This window comes from Lathamus discolor, chromosome 2, assembly GCF_037157495.1.
Source record: "Lathamus discolor isolate bLatDis1 chromosome 2, bLatDis1.hap1, whole genome shotgun sequence".
NCBI lineage: Eukaryota > Metazoa > Chordata > Aves > Psittaciformes > Psittacidae > Lathamus > Lathamus discolor.
Window position 1 is genome coordinate 111,343,941 of NC_088885.1, and position 20,974 is coordinate 111,364,914.

At 41.3% G+C, this 20,974-nt stretch overlaps 1 protein-coding gene across 5 annotated transcripts in view; it reads right to left on the bottom strand.

Moving 5' to 3' along the window:
- ESCO1 (establishment of sister chromatid cohesion N-acetyltransferase 1) overlaps positions 1 to 16,563 on the bottom strand; it is a 33,528-nt gene extending 16,965 nt beyond the window's left edge. For 2 of the 5 annotated variants that reach the window (XM_065668098.1, XM_065668103.1), the window contains exons 1-7: positions 16,486 to 16,563; positions 13,779 to 13,882; positions 13,383 to 13,578; positions 11,441 to 12,812; positions 10,688 to 10,799; positions 9,308 to 9,371; positions 7,009 to 7,123 (exon numbers count right to left, since the gene is read on the bottom strand). In XM_065668098.1, coding sequence (XP_065524170.1) covers positions 7,009 to 7,123; positions 9,308 to 9,371; positions 10,688 to 10,799; positions 11,441 to 12,812; positions 13,383 to 13,576 — 1,857 coding nt within the window. In that variant the 5' untranslated portion in view covers positions 13,577 to 13,578; positions 13,779 to 13,882; positions 16,486 to 16,563. Of the gene's footprint in view, positions 1 to 7,008; positions 7,124 to 9,307; positions 9,372 to 10,687; positions 10,800 to 11,440; positions 12,813 to 13,382; positions 13,579 to 13,778; positions 13,883 to 15,754; positions 16,322 to 16,485 lie in introns of those variants that run through there. The other 3 variants (XM_065668101.1, XM_065668102.1, XM_065668100.1) reach the window with 3 other exon arrangements.
- Positions 16,564 to 20,974: the final 4,411 nt, after the last annotated feature.

A 20,974-nucleotide genomic window follows, 5' to 3' on the forward strand; every position in this document is an offset into this window, starting at 1 on the left:
GTCACTTTGTTCTTCATTACCTAGTGTTAGTTAGAGGAAGATTATTTTTTCCTCTAGTCTTTTCACAGAACAAAGAATAAAACCCAGCCATAGAAACAGGCAGGCTGGAAAGGAAATACAAGCTGAGCAGGAAGGAACATAACAAAGATTTTTGGGCTCTCCACATAAAATGAAAAGGTCAAAGAATGCTATTTCAGCAAAAGATTCATTCAAGACTGATGGGTAGATCCCCTTGCTGATCAGGAGGATCAGAAGACGTGACCCAACTCAGAAACAAGTTTCACTTCAAGTTGAAGACAGTGGAATTTAACAAAACAAATAAACAAACAACCACCAAAACCACCCCAAACAGAATATCCAAAAATAACACAACCCAAAAACCCCTCCATCACCAGTACTCAACTTTCTGGAATCCTATTTTAGCCAAAAGATATAAGGCAACTTGAATCTTTCAGTACTGTGATGTATCTAATTTTATTTAACATATTTGAAAAATTAAAATGGAGGGTTATTATCCTTCATGGAATGATATCCTCACTGCTCATTAGCTAAAGCAATATGAAAAAAAAAAAATACACAGTTAAGAAACAAATCTGCACAATATTTACAACGGACAATTAGTCCGTTCCCAACTATATAAACACATTATGCAAGAGTATTACAGACATTGCTCCAATGTGCACTCATTTTAGCTGGGATAAGGCTAATTTCCTTCACAGCAGCTGCTATGTGGCTATGTTTTAGATTTGTGACCAAAACAGCACTGATAGCACAGGGATGTTTTAGCTTTTGTGTTTCTCATGCTGCTGTGCCACTGAGCAGGCTGGGGGTGCACAAGAAGCTGGGAGGGAACACAGCTGGAACAACTGACCAGAGCAGTACCCCATGCTATATGATATCATCCTGAGCAATAAAAGCTAATGGAAAGAGGAAGGGGAAGACATTTGGAGTTACCGCATTTGTCTTCCCAATTGTTACATACAATGCAATTCTGCTTTTCTGGACATGGCTTAATACCTGCAAGCTGATGGGGAGTAGTGAATGAATTCCTTACTTTGCTTTGCTTTACAAGTTTTCTCCCCATCCTATTTGTGGGGAGTGAGCAAGCAGCTGCACGGTGGTTAGCTGCCTACCAGGGTTAACACACAAGACAACGTTAGTAGCCTTGTGCCCAAATTCCTGTGTCATGTCCCCAGCTAACCTTACAAAACATTTCCACCTTCAGGACAAAGGACACAGAACACAAGGCATCTGAATTTGCTAGAAAAAGCTAAGTAGAAATAGGTAGGAGCAGTAAGAAAGGATGGCTACTACTGTCCCTCTAAGAGCAGAGCTATCCCCAGGGATAAGATTTGTGTGGGAAGAAAGGAAGAGTGACAGCCCTCAACTACCAAACTCTGTCCACAATCACTTATACAGTAACCACTGCCTCGGTTTTTACTGGGATTATGAGAAAGAAAAGAACAGTACTGAACTAACGTGAATAATAGAAGACTGCCCAAAATCCATTCTTCAGTTCTTCAGAGAAATTGCTAACAGGACTATACCAGTTTAAGGAAGAAAACAGCAAGTTTAAATGATAGCTATAGCTTCCTTCAGGCTCATAGAAGTCACTTTTACATTTACTATTTCCACAGAGGATTGTGTTTAAAGCTTAAATCAAAATTCTTCTTTCATATATATAACCTATATATAAGTAAGGAAAAATGCAAGTATGGCATCCAAATGTGTAAACCGAATTACTGCGCACATCACTTTCATATATAACACCAACTAAAACCTCAGAATCAAAGGCATATTCCATCAAGCAATCCTGATCCATGCATTTGCTGATACTTATAAAAGATTATCTACATTTAGTCTTGTTTGCATCCAGACATTAATTCATAGAATCATAGAATAGTTAGGGTTGGAAAGGACCTCAAGATCATCAAGTTCCAACCCCCCTGCCATGGACAGGGACAATCACACTAAACCATCCCACACAAGGCTTCCTCCAACCTGGCCTTGAACACCGCCAGGGATGGAGCACTCACAACCTCCCTGGGCAACCCATTCCAGTGCCTCACCACCCTAACAGGAAAGAATTTCCTCCTTATATCCAATCTAAACTTCCCCTGTTTAAGTTTTAACCCCTTACCCCTTGTCCTGTCACTACAGTCCCTGACAAAGAGTCCCTCCCCAGCATCCCTATAGGCCCCCTTCAGGTACTGGAAGGCTGCTATTAGGTCCCCACGCAGCCTTCTCTTCTCCAGGCTGAACAGCCCCAACTTCCTCAGCCTGTCTTCATACGGGAGGTGCTCCAGTCCCCTGATCATCCTCATGGCCCTCCTCTGGACTTGTTCCAGCAGTTCCATGTCCTTTTTATGTTGAGGACACCAGAACTGCACACAATACTCCAGGTGAGGTCTCACAAGAGCAGAGTAGAGGGGCAGGATCACCTCCTTCGACCTGTTGCTCACGCTCCTTTTGATGCAGCCCAGGATATGGTTGGCTTTCTGGGCTGCAAGAGCACACTGCCGGCTCATGTTCATTTTCTCATTGACCAGCACCCCCAAGTCCTTCTCTGCAGGGCTGCCCTGAATCTCTTCTTTGCCCAGTCTGTAGCTGTGCCTGGGATTGCTCCGACCGAGGTGTAGGACCTTGCACTTGTCGTGGTTGAACTTCATAAGGTTGGCATCAGCCCACCTCACAAGTGTGTCAAGGTCCCTCTGGATGGCATCCCTTCCCTCCAGCATATCAACCGGACCACACAGCTTGGTGTCATCGGCAAACTTGCTGAGGGCGCACTCAATCCCACTGTCCATGTCAGCGACGAAGATGTTAAACAAGACCGGTCCCAACACCGATCCCTGAGGGACACCACTCGTTACTGGTCTCCAGCCGGACATCGAGCCATTGATCACAACTCTTTGTGTGCAGCCATCCAGCCAGTTCTTTATCCACCGAGTGGTCCATCCATCAAATTGATATCTCTCCAATTTAGAGAGAAGGATGGCGTGTGGGACAGTGTCAAACGCTTTGCACAAGTCCAGGTAGATGGCGTCAACTGCTTTACCCTTATCCATCAATTCTGTAGCCCCATCATAGAAGGCCACCAAATTGGTCAGGCAGGATTTCTCCTTAGTGAAGCCATGCTGGCTGTCACCAAGCACCTTGTTGTTTTTCATGTGCCTTAGCATGCCTTCCAGGAGAATGTGCTCCAAGATTTTACCAGGCACAGATGTCTAAAAGGGCAGAAAAGTCTCTCTATACTGTTTTTTTATCACTTTAGTGATTTGTTTTCACTTCATTCTTTTCACATGTTCTTTCTCAAAACTGATGAGTATCATTTTCAAAGACTAGCTTTATTTTCAAAGAAACACATGCCCTTAGTAGCATAAAATGGAAGAAGTAACCCTGTAGCTCAGAAATCATTATTTAGAACATTCCTTTGTAGCATTAATACTTTTACCAATTCCCCCTCTTCTGGTCAAGATCTTGTCCTAGATCTAGCAGGCAAGCAGAATTTTTACAAGAAGCAAACAACTGACTTGCCCTGTCTTGGATGTAAGGCATACCTCGTCTTATGAAAATTGAAAACATATGCTTTGCACATTTGTATGTCTTTCTGTTTCAGAAGTTAAAGGAACATAGGATTTCACATTCAAGTTCCCATATCAGCACATCAGATTCAAGTACTTGGAAAGTAAAGAACAATTTCAATGCATCACTCTGAAGCTTCCAATATGAAGCTTCATGTAACTTGTCAAGCTACCGTGTATTTAAATGATGCATAAGAGGGTACAGTTCACAAATATTCAGAACAGACTACTTCTCTAAACACCAAGTCATGGATTTGGAACATATTTTTAAGCCTCATTCTTAATTTCTTTACTCCAGAAAAACAGATCATACTTTCCTTGGTCTGAACCTAAATCCTTGCACATTACTTAGAACACCATTGTTACCTATCACTGTTTGTTTTATGAAGTTTGTTGCAGCATTAGATTACTTTCTGTTTTCAGCTGAAGTTCTATGCTCTGAAGAGACCTGCTTTTTAAGATATGTGATAGTAAGCAAATCTGAACAAAACAGAAACAACTCATCATTTGTCTTAGTTATACCGCTCTACAGGATGCAGGTTTGAAACCTGCTCGGATAACTAGATAAGTACCACAAAAAAGAGAACTGTGCAAGTACAGCTACTAAGTATTTCTTCTACAAACAGAAGATGTATTATTTTTTCTGTTATAGTCATAAAGCCTTAAAGCTTGCTAAAGATTATATTACTTAAGATAAATAGAAAATTTATCTATTCACCATAGCAATTGTATATTGCTATATACAAGAAGGAAGGTATGATACATCTTTAAGGATTACATATTAAAAATTTAAGCACCTTGTGGAAAACAAAGACTAGTTTTACCATAACACCTCCCTAAATATAGCTCAGGAAACAGGAAGGTTAGAATACACAGACGATATTGTAACACCCCAGACTCTGAGCTTCAGATACCATAAAGACAATTAAAAAGGACAGATGTCAAACTTAAATACAAAACACTACAAAAAATCAGTAGCAAAAAACCCAGCAAAACAAAGATACTGTATCATGTGGCGAGTCAAACTAAGCCCTACTAGTTTTTTCTGCTTTGGTTATGAAAAAGAAAAAAGGATTGTGTACGTATATTAAGATAGACTGGCTTGACAGATCTCCGTAAGAATCAGATCTCACAGTAGACAGCATAAAATTTCACCTTTCAGGTGTAACAAGTGTAGCAAAGAGGAAGTTAAATGTTCCTTGCTAAGAATAAAAGCATGATTTCCCAACTTTGCTCAAGGCAAAGAAGATAACAAGCTGCTGCTCTTAATACAACACGGCAGAAATTGAAATAAAAACTATTTCTAGCTATTAACTATAAAAATTTTTACAGATGCTATAAATGCTCATTTAAGTGATCTGACTGTGTGTAGTACGACTGCTCTCTGCATAGGAGTTTCAATCGGAGCAGTTTTTAAGCCAAACTAATCTTTCCTCTGTTTTCAGAGGATCATTACTATTAATTACAAAATGCACCAATGTACCTTATTTTATTATATGCATTTAATCCCAAATCTTTTGAGTATTTGTATCAGCGAAGTCCGGTACTTTAAAAGTCTATTTAGTGATTTTTCCCCTGCAGATGCTAGCACAAATTATTCTAGATATAACTATGTCTCGTCTCACAGCAACTAATGTTAAGAATGGTATTTTACAAAGTGGGTTAACAAATATTTGGGTTCTTCTATATATTCTGACTATCCTAAAAGCAGTTTTCCAGCAGCTAAAGGAATAACAGCGCAATACTGTACCTAATGCTTTCTTGGTAAAGTGAACTACAGGCATCACCAAAACACCCTTTTATTTCAACAAAACTCTGAACTCAATGCAATCCAACTGAACTACACTTGTATGAAGTGCTGAAATATATTAGATAGTATGAAGCTGTTACTTTCACATTTAAAAATTAAATACAGTGCTTACTTGCATCTTCTAGAAATACACTCTGAAAACAAGAAACTAGGTCTCTCCCCTTTTCCCTAGTGTTCTTCACTGACGACCCACTGTTTATATTCTAAAATTTTGCTATATAAATCATTTAAAAGCTTTTACTGGTGAATATCTGGGGCTGGGGGGGAAACCTTGCTCTTGTAATTTGGGCTGAACATAAGAATACTACCAGCATAGTCAAAAAGTTGCAAAAAATCATTTTCTATCAATGCAGTAGGAGAAAACTGCACAACCCCTCTTCAGTAGCTAAACAGAAAGTTACGTATTTCTTCTTGTCAATGATCCTAGCAACTCTTCAGTTAAGTTCTACTACTGTATCAGCAAAAATTGTCAAGCTTTAGTGAAATGAAAAGGAATATTCTTACAGCCCTTTTAATATAGTGAAGGTATTTAATCATGCATTTTAACTCAGCTGCTAAAATGAATTTCAAGGAGGCAATAGCTGAAATATCTTATGTTCATGCATCATCCCGTGACTGGGCATTTAAGTGCCTAGATTTGTATAATTTTAGGCAAATCAAGGATATGTTTATCTATTCAATTTTCACAAGCTCTGATTTTAAAATACTTCGGTATGGATATGAGTGTTCAGAATTCAACTGGTTCTATTTTAGGTAATGTTTTCATATGTATAACCCATGTACAACATAAAAAAAAATTGCAATATAGCATCACCACCAGTTATATATGTGAGAGGGGTAATTTCATAAGAAGCTTACTAGTCATCTTTCCCTAACAGCCTGGATTCCTCCCACTTTGTAGCTCCTCATCTCCAGCCTTTCATTTCTCAAGGATTATCTGATGTGTGGATTATTAAAAAGACAAAATGAAACACAACCAAAACCTCCAACTGTTTCACTATCAAGTTGTATGAGTCTACAAGATAGAAAAATCATTGTGTGCCACTCTTTCTTCTCATTCTGCATTTTCTTGTTTTAAAAGAGATATCTGCACATTTGGTAGCTAATAACAAAAAAAGGTAAAGCCAAATAATCAAACTAGTATTGCTGCTTCTGCGAAAGTGAGCAGATCCACAGGAAAATCTTTAAGGTTGTCTCAGAACAATAGACATTTGACTGATGCAGGAATAAATCTGTTGATACTAATTTTGTACACAACCTGGCAGGTGACCTCCCCCCATAATTCTCAAATTTTAAGAAACTGAGATTTGGCACATACGTAAAAGGTAAGTTCATTCTCCCCCAAACAACTGCATGTTTACTGAATAGCTATTCTATTAAAAAAACAAGGAATTAGATTTAACAAGAATCAGCTTTAAATATGAAGTCTGTCTGCCACCATTTTTCCATCAACACTGCATGAATCTAGTATAGGTTCTCCTTTCACAAGTCATTTATAGTGGTAATAGCTGTATAAGTAACAATTTTTAGGCAAGTTCATAAAAACGCAGCACTGCAAACTCAAAAGTAATTTATTTGAGCAGCTATAAGCCTTACTGAAAGGGTATTACTTACTATGATCAGCTGCTTGTCAACATCTTTTCCTGCTTCTTTTAGCTTCTGAATATGCTCCTCAGATGGTATGAAGTTACTGCATTTTGATGCTAATGAAGGATTTGACAAAGGAACCCTTGAAATACAAATATATTTCATGTTAAAAAAAGGACTGCTTATACACATCACCCTAGATACTGTAATTAGTACAACTAAATTTTAACAAGATGCAAATCCAAGTTAACAGAGTCCTATATATTCTAAGTCGTAATTCAAATAGAAAAATAACAAAATAAAAGGATTAACCAAAAAATACAATTTGTGACTAGCCTAAATAGAAGTGAGGTTTTTTAATGAAAATAAAATTATAATCAAGTAGGGTAGGTTAGTCACAAGCATTAACTCAAGCATTTAACTGAGGCATTTTCAGAGCATAACTGATGCTGCCTAATGCGATACATTTCCTATGTAAGGTTTAGCTTTCTAATTTAGATATCATACATCAGGCTACTGCTAAAGCAGACCATGTAAATATTCCCACAAACAAAAGTCGTCAGTATAAAACAGATGTTATAAATCTCTCATATTCAAGTGAAATTTATTCTCTTCTAATGGCTGGCAGTGAAGAAAAGGAGAGAAGAGGATCCAAGGAGCAAATGGCTGGATATCCCTAGGATCTCTCTCGCTCAGTTTAAGTTTCCCCTTTTCACAACTGAAAGAAACACTGGAAAGTACTTTAATACCTCAACAATAAAATTATTCTATGAACTTGCTACTACATTCAGAGGAATAAAAAAAACAAACCAAAACAAAAAAACACCCAAACAAAAACCTTAATTCCAGGTTTGGATAAAATTTGTGAAGATTGCTGAAGAAAAATACACACAAGAATATATGCATTTCAACTAAGTTTTACATATTTTCTTTTTCTGAGCAAACTGAGGACATAGGACCAAACAATTGTAGTAACCACTGCAGTACACATAGCAGGTTAATTAAGAGAGACTTTTCAAAAATAAAACCTCTTGACAGATATTGTTAAAACAGCATTTTTTGTGCTAAATCATAGCTATTTTTTTATTCTTGTCATGGGCCTCAAAATTTGCAGTAAGTAGCTACTTCATGGTTTGCCTATTCCCACTCCAACCTCTTCTTACAAAGCCCTAAAGAGAGCTACACTTTAGATATGCACATTACTGTGTGTTATGGCAGGAGTACTACAGAAAGAATGATGCCTTAAATCCTGGCTAAAATACACAAAAGCAGGGTAAGAAAGCTCTCAAGAAAAATACTTATCAAAATAACAGCAAAGCAGCATGGGGTTGTTCAACTAACAAATTTGAGTAGATACCATAAAGCTATTTGGCAGCTGAGAATAAAAACTTATGGCAAAGTTATTGAAGTTATTGCAATACTTATTGAAAAACCTGAAAAGATTCATTTAACTAGTTTTCAGTCTGCCTTACCACCCATCTTCTGTGGAATTCCATAGTAGTAGAGTTTTTCAACATGTACAAAAGGGCTGGTTAGTCAGAATTATTAATTTGGCCTCAGATAGATGTACTGAAAATTAAATGCATCATTTCTTCTTATCTTATGAATACAGAAAACAGTATCAATATACCAACCACTGTGCCAACTATGTTGCTGTTCAACATATCAGGTATAAAAAAATTATTGTCTTTAGCTTGCAATTGGCTAAAACCAGACACTATGCCAGAGTTATTCAAGAACTACAACAGTCAATGTGATCAAGGATAAAACATAAATCTGAACTATTAGTAGCTGTAAGAACAATTTAGTTAGTAGTAAGAACAATTTAGTTAGTAGTAAGAACAAGAAGCATTCTTTTGATATGGCTGTTGACACCTTCATTTCACAGCAATCACAAAACAATCCTAAATCAAATCTGCTCTTCCTCACCTAAGAAGGTTTCATATATACAAACAATCCCATAACTTAAGCATTAGAAAACTCTTCCAGAAGCTAAAAAATTCAGTAAGTGAAAATCACATGGTAATTCCTCCCCATAATCTCTGTTTATCATATAATTTGAGGAAGATTAGGAATGTTCTTCCATCACTGTTAAATTCTACATTTTACTGTGCAGTTACAAATATCTTGATTAATAATTTTCTCAACAAAATAGAAACATTCTTAATAACTGCATAAACTGAAAGTCTACTTTTATAAAGGACAAGTCACTTATTTGAAGCTGAAAGTGAGAGTGAGGAACAATAGAACAGTTAAGTCTTGGAATAAATCCTCTCATAACTCTATGGAACATTACTGCAGTTTCACAATGTATGAAATGCTATACCTGTTCTCAGTTTCAGAAGTTTGATTTGTCAGTGAAGCTTGTGTCAACTGCTTGGGAGCCAAACCTACAATTAATCCAAGATTATAACTTTATTAATGAAGTTTGTATTTGCAAAGGAAACTTAAGCTACACAAACTGCAAAAACACAGACAAGACACTGCTGCAATTTTTCATGGCCAATAAAAAAGGACGGAATTCTGGGGCAGGATTCAGGTGTTTCTCCACATGTACTTCAAAAAAATAGGCAGTTTTCCTCAACATTTCCACAGGAATTCTGCAGAGCAGCTTGCTAGCAGCTAAAGAAGGCCAGCAGTGAAACCATGCAGGAGTTTAAATCTGGTTATACCAACACCCATATAAATAGTTCTACGTATAGTATAAGAATCCTGAATGTATAGTATGCCCCAATCTGAGGTATGTTCTGTAACACTCAAGAAGAAGAAACAATTAAGAATAGTGAAAGAAAGAAAAAAAAAATTTACATTCTCCAATAGTATAATTAGAGTATTTTGCCCTTCAAAAACACCTTATAATGGCAGGGAAAAGCCCCACAACTATTTAGAAAAGCTGAACAGTTAAACAGCACAGTAAAAATCAGGTTCAGATTAAAAAAACCCAAAAGCAACTAACTAACCAACAAAAACCCAACACAAAAACACCCCCAAAACTTAAACCAACCAAAAACCCCAATAAAACATAGCCCCGAAGCAAAAGGATTTAATATCAAAATATTAAGAAGGACGTTAGGGATCAATCAATAATATTTCTTCGTCAAATGTCCTTCAGTCAAAATATTCACATAACTCTCGACATTAGGTTTGACGAACTGCAATCACAGGCTAATAAATGAAGACTATGTAATAAAAACAGAAGAGTGATTACTCAGTGAACAGTTTGGTCAAGATCAAGTAGAACAATTCAGGAGAAAGAAGTGCAGATAATCATTCAAAGGAAGCTGTAACCAACAGAGAATCCTTAAGAGAAACCAATATGACAGAAAAACCCAATTGAAATATGGAATTGTCAATACCTTATTCCATGGAAAAGGGAAAGATTTGGTTTGGGGGTTTCTTGTTTGCTTTAAAAGTTGTCACTTCACCTTTCCTCAAATGGAGCATATTTAAGACTTAAAATATTATTGCATAAAGCACAAAGACGCACTAGAAGAGGAGCTGAGTAGAAAAACGGACACTTCTCTCTCCTACTACACAACCCGGAGATAAAAGGACATTTTGCTGCTACTAAAGTGGCCATGGGTACGACACAAAGAAATACAGAAGCCCTGATGAACAGGGATGGAGAACATTCCTCTGAAAGGAAGACCTATGTTTCCCATATAACTCAGAAGAAGAAGAGAAAAAATTAGTAGTAGACAATTACCTTGAGATTCACTTTCTCCAGGTTCTTTTTTTAATTGTTTTGGTGGTTTAGGAGCTGTAACATACTTTACTGGAGAATTTTCTGGACTTGATTCCAAATGTAATTGGAAGGTCTAAACAAAACAGAACACATTAAAGAAAATCTGAACTAATTAACGCCTCTAACCTATGAACAAATTCACTGAGTTTACTAAGTATTAACACCTTAAGTACAGTACCAGCTCTCCAACTCCTACATTATTTGAAGCAAACAAAACACAACTGATTAGCTAGTCCACACTGAAGTCTGTGGTACTCATTTTTCAAAATACTTTTTTCATTTTATGTATAAGCTTGTAAAATACTTCGTATAGAACACCTTTGCCCTTGAAATCTTAAATTTTAATATAAGTTCATTCAGATAGAAAACACTTTATTTCCTCATTCATTACACCTTTTCAGAACAGCTATGTGAGCTTAAGTCATCAGAAAGTGCCCATATGAATCTGTGCAAACTCTAGTTCCAGCATGAAATCTTACTGATGGACACTTAGTGAAATACAGAACTTAGGAGGGTGGAACAGATTCATTTTCCAGTTTACAATTATCCCATCTATGACAACACACCAATAAAGGATCTTTAATAAATTTGAAAATGCTAAGCCACTGTGAAAGAAAGTTATTGTTAAAACAAACTTTCTGAGCATGGCATTCTCAGAAAACAGAACAGATTTAGAACACCCTCCCACCATACACCATAATTAAAATGACTTACCTCATCTGGCCTTGGTTCGCATAAATGTTTTGTCAAATTATGCAACAAACCATTTTCTGCACCTTTCTTTGTGGGCTGTTTTATTTCTAACGTCACTTCTTTAGCTCCAGCTCTTTCAGATGATAGATCTGATTTCTCCTGAACACAAGTTACACTTTCATTCTCAGAGAGTCCTGTTATTGACAGTTTGCCTTGTGCTTTTGAAAGCTCTACTTCTGTAGCTATTTGACTTGCCTCTGAAACTTCAGGGTAATCCTTTAACAAAGAAAGCTTGGGGGCATTTGCAGAATTCAAGTTACTTTGCCTCATGTTACTAGCTTTCAGTAATTTAATTTTGGTCCATTTAGAGTTTTTGTTTGAGGCATTATTTCTACCATTCAGAGTGCATTTGACAGGCATTCCTTTTTTGCTAGGGAAAAACCGTTTGCATTGAGTACTTTGACTAGGTTCCGTCTGAGTAAGCATTTCACTTTGTTGAAGCTGTATGTCGGCATGCTTTTCTTCTGTTCTGCTATGCTCGGCATTAGGGGAATCCTTTTTCACCTCCACTGTATCTGACTCGATCTCACCTGCAATTTCTTCACAGAGTTCAAGGATGCTCACCCTTTTGGATTTTGCATCATTCTCTGGTGGATCAGCCACATTTGTTTCACTTACAGAGGGCTGCAAAATCTTTTTTGGTTTTGTACTGCTTTTTATGTTCTGATGCATTTGTTGTTTTTCCTTAGTTACTGTCTTGGAATTTGGCTTAAGAGAGTCTGCTTCCACTTTCTTTGCATTGCTAGGAATAGGAGATACAGGACTCGTTTGGTCCTTCTTAACTTCCTTTAGCCTTTCATCAGGACATAATGATGACCCTTGAGGGTTTTGCTGAAAGCTGTTGGAATTACCATTTATATTGTCTGCGTTACTTTTTTTCTCTTTCAGGGAGCTGGTCACTTCTACATGTATTTCTTTATCCTCTTTTGTATTGTCTGGCTTCGGTTTTTTGTTTTTCTGCTCCGTTTTCTCTCCAGCAGACTTCAGGGCTTTTGCTGCAACACTCTGGGTGTGTCTTTTTGCCTGGCTACTCTGTTTAACTTCCAAAGCTTTTTCTTCTTTAACTTCTCTGCTGCGCAGGGATCTTGCTGGTACATGTACATGTGTTAACTGCTGCAGTCTCTGTGATCTCCTCATTACTTGCTCATTTGGCACAATTAGGCATTTTGACGTAGGAATTTCTTGCATGGACTTTTTCTGGCATACCTCCTTATTTTTTGCAGATTTAGGCTGCTGTTGGACCTTTTTGTCAGGTGTAGTTTTATTGTTCAAGTTCAGTGCTGAAGATCTTGTAGTCATGCGCGTTCCTAGCTCAAGTTCATTGGTGTTGTCACTGAAAGATTCAAATAATTATTTTATAGCATCCAGAAAGCAGAATTCGTCATAAGACTCCTCTCATTCCTACTAACCTCTGCCTCTTTTTTTTTTCTTTTCGTTTTTAAAACACTGGACATTACACATCCTCAGTACTTTTAGAAGAATTATCTCTAGAATCATTCTAAAAAAACTTCACTTCCACCTGGTCACTTGCAAGTGGAGTACTTCACATTTTTTTTGCATGGCAAGCCTGAACTATGAACCTCAGATGAATGATTTTTAACAACCCCAGTAGTCTGTAATTGTTGACACTTGCGGCTTTCAGACGAAGTATTAACCTAAAGAGTATTAGATTTGGTTTTGCTTCAGAAACTTTTTTGGAGGAAATCTTTCTGGACTTCACAACACACTCTTTTCTAGAGAAAGATCACATAGCATGTAACATACTTAATGACTTGAGGCTGATATTCCCAATAGTGCTATTTAACTATTTAGCTGTATCTTTCACTCAAATTAATTTTGCTTAAAATTGCTATTTAGTCTATGAAGATAACCTAGCACAATTACCTATTTTTTTGTCACTAACCTGTTTGATTTGACAGAGGTTTTGAGTACAGTTTTCTCCTGCACCACACACCGATTAGGCTTTGACTTATTTGACACATGTCTTGTATCTGACACCTCTTTTTCCTTCTTTGATGATGGTTTGCTGTTCTTGTCCAGCTTTGGACGTTTAGCAGAAGGCTCTACTAACATAGACTTCCTTTTTTGAGCTGCCATTTCTGTAAAACACAATAATTGATTCAGCTTTTAGAGTCTTTGTCAACTGTTATTACAGTGTCAGCTAACATAACAGAAGATTTGCCCATTTTACAAAACAAGGTAACCGACATTTACTTTTCCTTTTAAAAGCAGATCACACTGTGATCAGAAAGCAAATCATCAAAGCAATCTCAAATAAAATCACATTTATTTTACTTACAGGTTTTTACAAGAGGTAATCGATGTTTAGGCCAAAGTAACTTATCAAGGTGTGCCAAGTGCATTCCTCATGTATATGCTTATGAACAGGACGTTTCATGCCACCTATGAAGAATATAACACATTCATGCAGTAAGCACTTTTTTAACTTCCTTTTCAGACTCTGAATTTGGCATTCCCACTCTCTTACATCCCTTCAAACAATGCTTAGCCTTAAAGTTTCTTTAATAATCAATTAAAAAAAACCCCAACAAACAACAACAACAACAAAACCACCTGCAGATAATGGTACTATCTGAAAGGAAATTTCTCAGCCTTTTGCATTTTTCCAGCAAATATGCTGCTCTCTTTCACAGCCCACAAGAAAAGTGAGCCTGCTGTCAATCCTGCCCCTCACAGCAACAGTGAATAAACTCATTAGACTCTACAAAAGTTTTGTGGTTGCTACTACAGAACTTCGTAGACATCAGCAACCACCTATAACTGTTCCTCCCAATATGACTTAAGCTACAAATCAATGACAGGAAGCCTAGAAAACAGCATTATTTGAGACATATGCCTTGGGCAGCTAAAGATGATGTCTTTATGAGAACTGAAATTATGTCAAGGGTGCCAAAGTTCATCTGTACAAGCCTGAAAACTAGCATAGGTCCTCAATAAAAAGTCTTACAGATTTGGTTTCACAACTATTTGTGCTTTCTGAAACTTTAAAGTTCTCTTATTCAAAGACACTGGTTTTGCATTATGGCAGAAGTAACAATTGTTTCAAATAAAAGTAACAAATTGTTTAAAAAAAAAAGTAATTACAGTTTCACCAGTATCTTTTCACAACTGGGTGCTCACAACTTCCATATCACCTTTTTAGGTCAAGAATTGTCTATTAATTTTTGCCACTGACAGACTGACAAAGAAATACGTCTGTAACAAAATTATATTACTTTTCAAACCTTAACTAATCCATTGTTACATTTGACAGATTTTAAGGTTAAACAGGAACTTTATGTTACCAGCTGTGTAACACAGAGCAGATACTTCCATGCTATTACAACTACAGTAAGCCTTTCAGTACTGACAGATGCATGTCTTTCTCCAACAATCTGAAAGATACTTACATTAAACTCCATTTAATAGTTATTCATTATCCAAAAGGAAAGAGAGCTGAATTTTTTCTTTTTTTTCAGACTTTAAATTGCCCTTAACCTCGTTTCCATTTATCTGCTCTTTTATGAAGATACAGCTAAACACGCAAGATGGATAACGCCCAAATTCCAGACACCAGTGCTGTCTCCTGACTTTCTCCTTTAAAGAAGCTGCATGACCAGAGACTCATATTTCAGATACGTTTCTTAAATCTATCCAGGGAAGAAGTCTCTAATAGCACTTTTCATGGTCTTATTTACATGCCTCTCCCTACAGAGCAGGTAACAGAATTTGTAAGCCTCACTTGTAACAGCTCATGAGCTCCATGACATTTATCAAGTCTAAGGGTTTCTACTAGTCAAAGTTTATCTGTCAGAGCCATGGTACAGCCATGCACCCCAAAAATAACAGCTCTAGTTGCTGAGTAGGTCATTGGTCACATATTCACTCAGTTTAGAGCACAAAATTGACTCTCAGAATTTGAGAGCACCACGACACATACTGCATACATCTAGAACTGCTTGGATTTTTTAAGGCATAAACAGACATCACTGTCTGCCACACGACCCGGCATTCTTAGGAAATACTTTCAAGTACAAAACAGAACATGCAATCCTTCCCTTTCAGGTATTGCTTCTTAGGACGCTGACAAATACACTCTCACCCTACAAAGAGAGCTAGCTGGTTATTAGTCATCTCTTTCCTACTAATACTTTGCACAGCAAAGCAAAGACTTTTCCAGACATTCAAGTACTGGCAGCTTCTGCCCTGAAGAAATCCCCCCTTAGTAAAAGCAAGATTATGGAAAGAAGGGAAGACACAGAACAAACTACACACCAATCAAAGGCTCTGTGCAAGAAGTAGAGGAAAAACAGGAAAACGTAACTCCCACACCCTCAAGTCCTTAAAGCGCGGTCGAGCCCGTCGGTCTCTGCTGAGGCTGGAGGCCCACCTGCTTGACAGGGCGCTGGGGTCTCACGACGAGCCTCCCCACCGACGGCCGTGACAGAACCCCGCAGCCCCCCGCGCCTTCACTCCCGGCTGAGCCCCCGCCGCGGAACTCGGGAGGGAGGCAGAAAAGGGAAGGCCTCCAAGCGTGGCCCAGTGTCACCCGCCTCAGCGCCCCGCCGTGACAACCCTTCCGGAGCGGGACCCGGCAGGGACCTCCTAACCCCGGCCGGGAACTCCCCCGGCCAAGGCAGGCGCCGCCGAGGGGCGAGGCGGGGTCTGCGGAGAGGCAGCCGCGCAGCGCAGCGCGGGCAGCCGGCGAGAGGGTCCCTATCACCCGCTCACTCCCAGCGCCATCGCGGGGACAGGCCCGGGCGCGGGCCGCGGCCGGCGAGGCAGGCCCGAGGAGGAGCGGCCGCCGGCCCGGAGGCGGGCGGCGGGCGGCAGCTCTGCGCGCAAGGACGGGCTGCCGGGCACGGAGCCGGGGCGGAGCGGGGCCGCGCGGCTGTCAGGCACCGCCGGCGCACCGCGGGGAGGGGGGACGCGGGGCGACTTCCTCACCCCGCCCGCCCTCCCTCCCCCTCCCACCCCGCTTCCTCCGGCGCGAGGCAGCCGCTTACCTCGCGCGAGCGGCAGCGGCGGCGCGAGCCCGGCTCGACAGCTGCTGGGGGAGGGGGGGGGGGGGAGGAGGGGGGGGGCGGGGGCGGGGCGCAGGCGCGCGCAGGCTGCCGCGGCCGGGTCAGCGCGGCTCGCGCCCCCTACCTGTGCCCGCGCGCGCGCGCGCGCACGGCGGCGGCGGCGGCGGCGCGCCAGAGCCCCGAGCCCGCTCGCATCCGGGCGCCGCCGCAGCCCCGCCCCGCCCCGGCCCCTCCTCCCCGCGGAGGCGGCGCGCTTCCGGTGCGGGGGGGGGCGTCCGCGCGGCGGGCGCAGCTGGAGCCGGGAGCGGGATGGGGGTCTGTCTCCATGGCTGCCCCTGGTGCTCGGTGCTGCCCCTGGCCTGGCGGCCTCACCCCGCAGCGGCTCGGGCCCGCGCTGGTTGTTAAGCGTCGGTCCCTGCCATTCGGTTTTTCGCCTGCCAAAAGCGAGGGGGGCGTCGCGCTGGCGGGGCACCGGGGATGGAGTGGGTTACACGGTGTGTGAGTGATGCATCGTAACTGGCAGCCGTTGCTGAGCGCGAAGGGTGACGCTTCCCCCGAGCCACGCGCTGCCTGGTGGCGGTGGTGGTACTGCAGTGTCAGCGGTTGTTAAGTGTGTGTGGCAATCCCGCTGCAGTTGGGTTCGGCGCTGCAGGAGGAGCGGTCCCTAGCGCCACATTTGGAAGCTTCTCTGAGGGTATAGGGGTACGTTTTGGGGTTGCTGTGAATTTCCTGCTACGAGCTTTGCTTTAGGTGCGCAGGCAGCAGTCAGTCTCTTCAGCACAGGTGCAGTGCTGTGCCAGGGTATGTCCCTCAGAAGCATGACAGGCTCTTGTCTGCGTCTCTAAAGAGGCTTCTTGGATGTGGCCTGGTGCTGTGCAGTGCCTGCCTCTCCGCACCACTGAGTTCACCCGGTGAGCTGCCATTATGCGTCCAGGGAGGTTTGCTTTCCTCAGTTCAGTAGTGACCCTGCAGGTGCAAGCTGGCTGTTTTACAAGTCGTGTTCTGCACTGTGTCTCACAATTCGTTCTATAGCATAAACACGTATTTGTGATTTTTATTTTTATCTTTTTCCATCGGCTGCGGTATTTTGGTGCTTGTGACACCAGGTAATGGATTTTACCTCATCCAGCCTTACGTTGTGGCTTCATTGCCTCAGGATGTTTCCACATCTGAGCCCTTGTCTGCGTTTGTAAGCAGAAGTTCTGAGTGAAAGAAGGGTAGCTGAGGATCTGACGTCCATACCACTGAGGTGCCGCATTAGACCAGCTTTAGTCTGGTCATGTGGATGCGGTGACCACAAGGGTTGGAATGTACTGGGTGTGTTCTGCACATGTATCTGTGACTTTGGTTTCATGGAATTACAGATGGTTAGGATTGGAAAGGACCTTAAAGCTCATCCAGTTCCAACCCCTCTGCCACAGGCAGGGACACCTTCCACTAGACCAGGTTGCTCAGAGCCCCTTCAAAAGGAATCCATTATGCACAGTCCAAGACCCTGCCTGCCAGGTGGGAGCAGTCAGGAGGTTTCAAAAGGGTGCTGCTCATCCTAACTGGAATACTAATGTAGAGATACCTCCTGAGTGCTCAGCACATTCCATCCAGATTACTGAGCAAGGGCTAACTTGAAGTATGCCCTACCTGAAATGCGTTGATTACGTGTGTCAGAATCTCAACATTGAGTAGCTTTGCTGTGCACATCTACTGCTATTGGTATGTTCTACTTGCTAGCGCAGACAGTCTCACTTTGACTCTAAATTTGCATAGTGACGTGTGTACATCGCTGTATCAGAATGGCTGAAGAACAGCGCGGTGAATCTTGGCATTAGTCAACCAAGAAATGTTAGAAGAAGAGAGTTTGAATGCTAGCCTGTGACAGGGTTTCTCCTAGAGATTTCTGATTTCCTGTACAGATTTCTGGTTACAGTTTGCTGATTTAACAGACAAAGACCGTGCAAGTATTTTGGCCATTGGAAGTTACATAGCATAAATGTTCTGCAAATACTCTTTTGTTAATGTTTGAAGTATTTTAAAAGTGGTTATCTCGGTTTTTAGAATGAACATTTTAGGTCTTTTTTATGATTTTCCACACATTTGGTTTGTTTCTATAGCTATTACATTTATGGGATTAATTGCTGGAAATTGCAGTCAAGTTGCTGAACAGTGTGAAATATTTCAGGTATAAATCAGATTCTTTGGAGATACTTTGTTCTTCCTGCAAAGTTTTTTTGTCTCTATTAACTGACACAAGGAGCTGCCTGCCTTTAGAAGCCGTTTTTTTCCGGCCACGCTTCGCTGAAGCACAGTTTGTCCTCAGCAAATGGAGATTTTCAGCAGCTGCAGGTTTTTAAAAAGCTGATAGGAGGCGATGTTATTTATAACTCCCTATAGCAGCTCCTCTTTAATGCAGGATAGTCTGCTGTGACTTTACAATCAACGCAACAACATGGGGTCTCCTGCTCTCCTACTGTAATCTGTAAGATACTTTCCAGAGGAAGGATATTTTAATCACTGGGTCGCTTGTGAATTTCTTGGAGAATGATAAAAGCATTTCTTCATGTTATCACTAACTTTGTAAATATGACACGATGTTTTCCCATCCCACCTTCCTAGGAACATGAAGGGGGTAAAACTAGATTTTTCTCCCATCCTTCCGTGGAATATTAATTTGCTGTACAGCAGGGAAGTAGTAAAGAAGCAAGCATTCTTATAAAGTAGTACAATCCAAAACTTGGGAAAAAACTCGTGAGGAAGAATGTGAGTAGGTTTCCAGTTTTCCACAGAAGGTGGCAGCATTTTGAAGCACTGATGTCGGTGTGGACTTGCTAGCAAATGTCACTGGTAGAACGCGAACTTAACCGAAATTTACTTTCCTGAGAAGCTGTGGTGACTATGAACAGGATCGGGCGTGGACTTGCTGTAGAGGCAGGGGAGCTGGGGAGGGTGGGAGGAGGAACTCCACTCGCATAGGTGGAGAATTTGGATAGGACAGATTTAACCCCAAAAGGATTTAATTTAGCCTTGCTTACTTCTGCCGTAACACTGCTGGATTGCCTCTTGTCTGGAGCGAAATGAAAAGCGACTTGCTTCTAGGCTATGCCTTTTTTTCACAGGAGCAATAACTCAGCTGACAGAAGGATCGTCCCAGTAATTGCAGATAGTGCCCTGTTAGCCTAAGGCCCAGGGAGATGCAGTGAGCTGTGTAACAGCTGACTGTCACCAGAAAGGGGAAGCCTTTCCCACTATTGTCTCCTTGTTCCTCACTCTCAGCAGTGTGCTTACCTCATGCCACCCTCCATCGAGCACCTGAGGGACTCCCATAGGCAAGCAAATTTAATTTACTGAGCTAGCAAAAAGTTAACCCAGTGGAAAGAGTGGATCATAGTCTGCCAGGGCAAGGCTGAGGACTGGAATCGGGGCGGATAAGAAAAGGCAGGAGAGCAAGCCTTCTCCTTTTGTCAGGAGGGAGCTGTTAACATTGATGGCTGCTTGTGAAACTGCAGCCTTAGGGCAGGCTACGTAGTTAGAGGCTTGAGCTCTTGATCCCAAGCTCCATCATAGCAGTCCTGCAAGCACAGCCACATTTGATGTGCTAATACACTCCCAACCTGCTCTACTGCATATCGGGCATCTCCTCTGAGCTAGGATGTGGTGGCTGACAACCAAGAGGCAGTAGCTGCTTAAACCTTTCAGCTATCATTAACCCTACAGGCACTCCTAGGGCACTGGAAGAATGCCTCAGATGAGTTAGCTAAGGCCACATGTGGAGCTGATTTAAACTAGTGGGTTTATAATCGCTAAATACATAGATCTTTTAAAGAACTGAAGAAACAGCTGAGACAGCACAGGGCCTTGATTTCCATACATTTAGCAGGCTCAGAAGGTCCCTCTACCCTCATCCGGGAAGAAGGGAGAGTCTGATTTTTGTGCTTCCAGTAGACTTTCAGAAAGAGACAAGAGCACTGGATCCCTCAGAGGAAGAAATGTTTGCCAATGAAGAACTACTGGCTGTTGTGGCTGCTGGTGTGTTTGGCAGATAGTACCTTTTCTAGTGCTGGAATGAAAATGTAAAACCCTGCATGCATGGCTGGGATATTCTACAGCAGATTGGCTGCAGGAGTTATTTTGCTGGCTGTTAAGAAGAACTAATAGCCTATTGCAGGGAGGGGATCCAGCATGTGTGCTGGAGGTGTGTGGCAAGTCCCTGCAGAGACTCTTTTGGGCACTTTTATACCCTCCTTCATTACCTTGGGCATTCCAAGGCTGTTTTTCACCAGCTGGCATCTTGGGGTGAGAACCACAGCACATGGCTCAGGCTCAAGGGTAGCCATGCATGACAGCAGCTCAGTGACTCAATGACCAAGAATTTCCTCTTTGCAGGATGATAGTGTGTTGAGCTGAAACGGCGTGGGGGGAGCGTAGTGTGCTTGCTCATGACACCACATCAGGGCTAAAAGTCCTCTCTCTTCCTGCA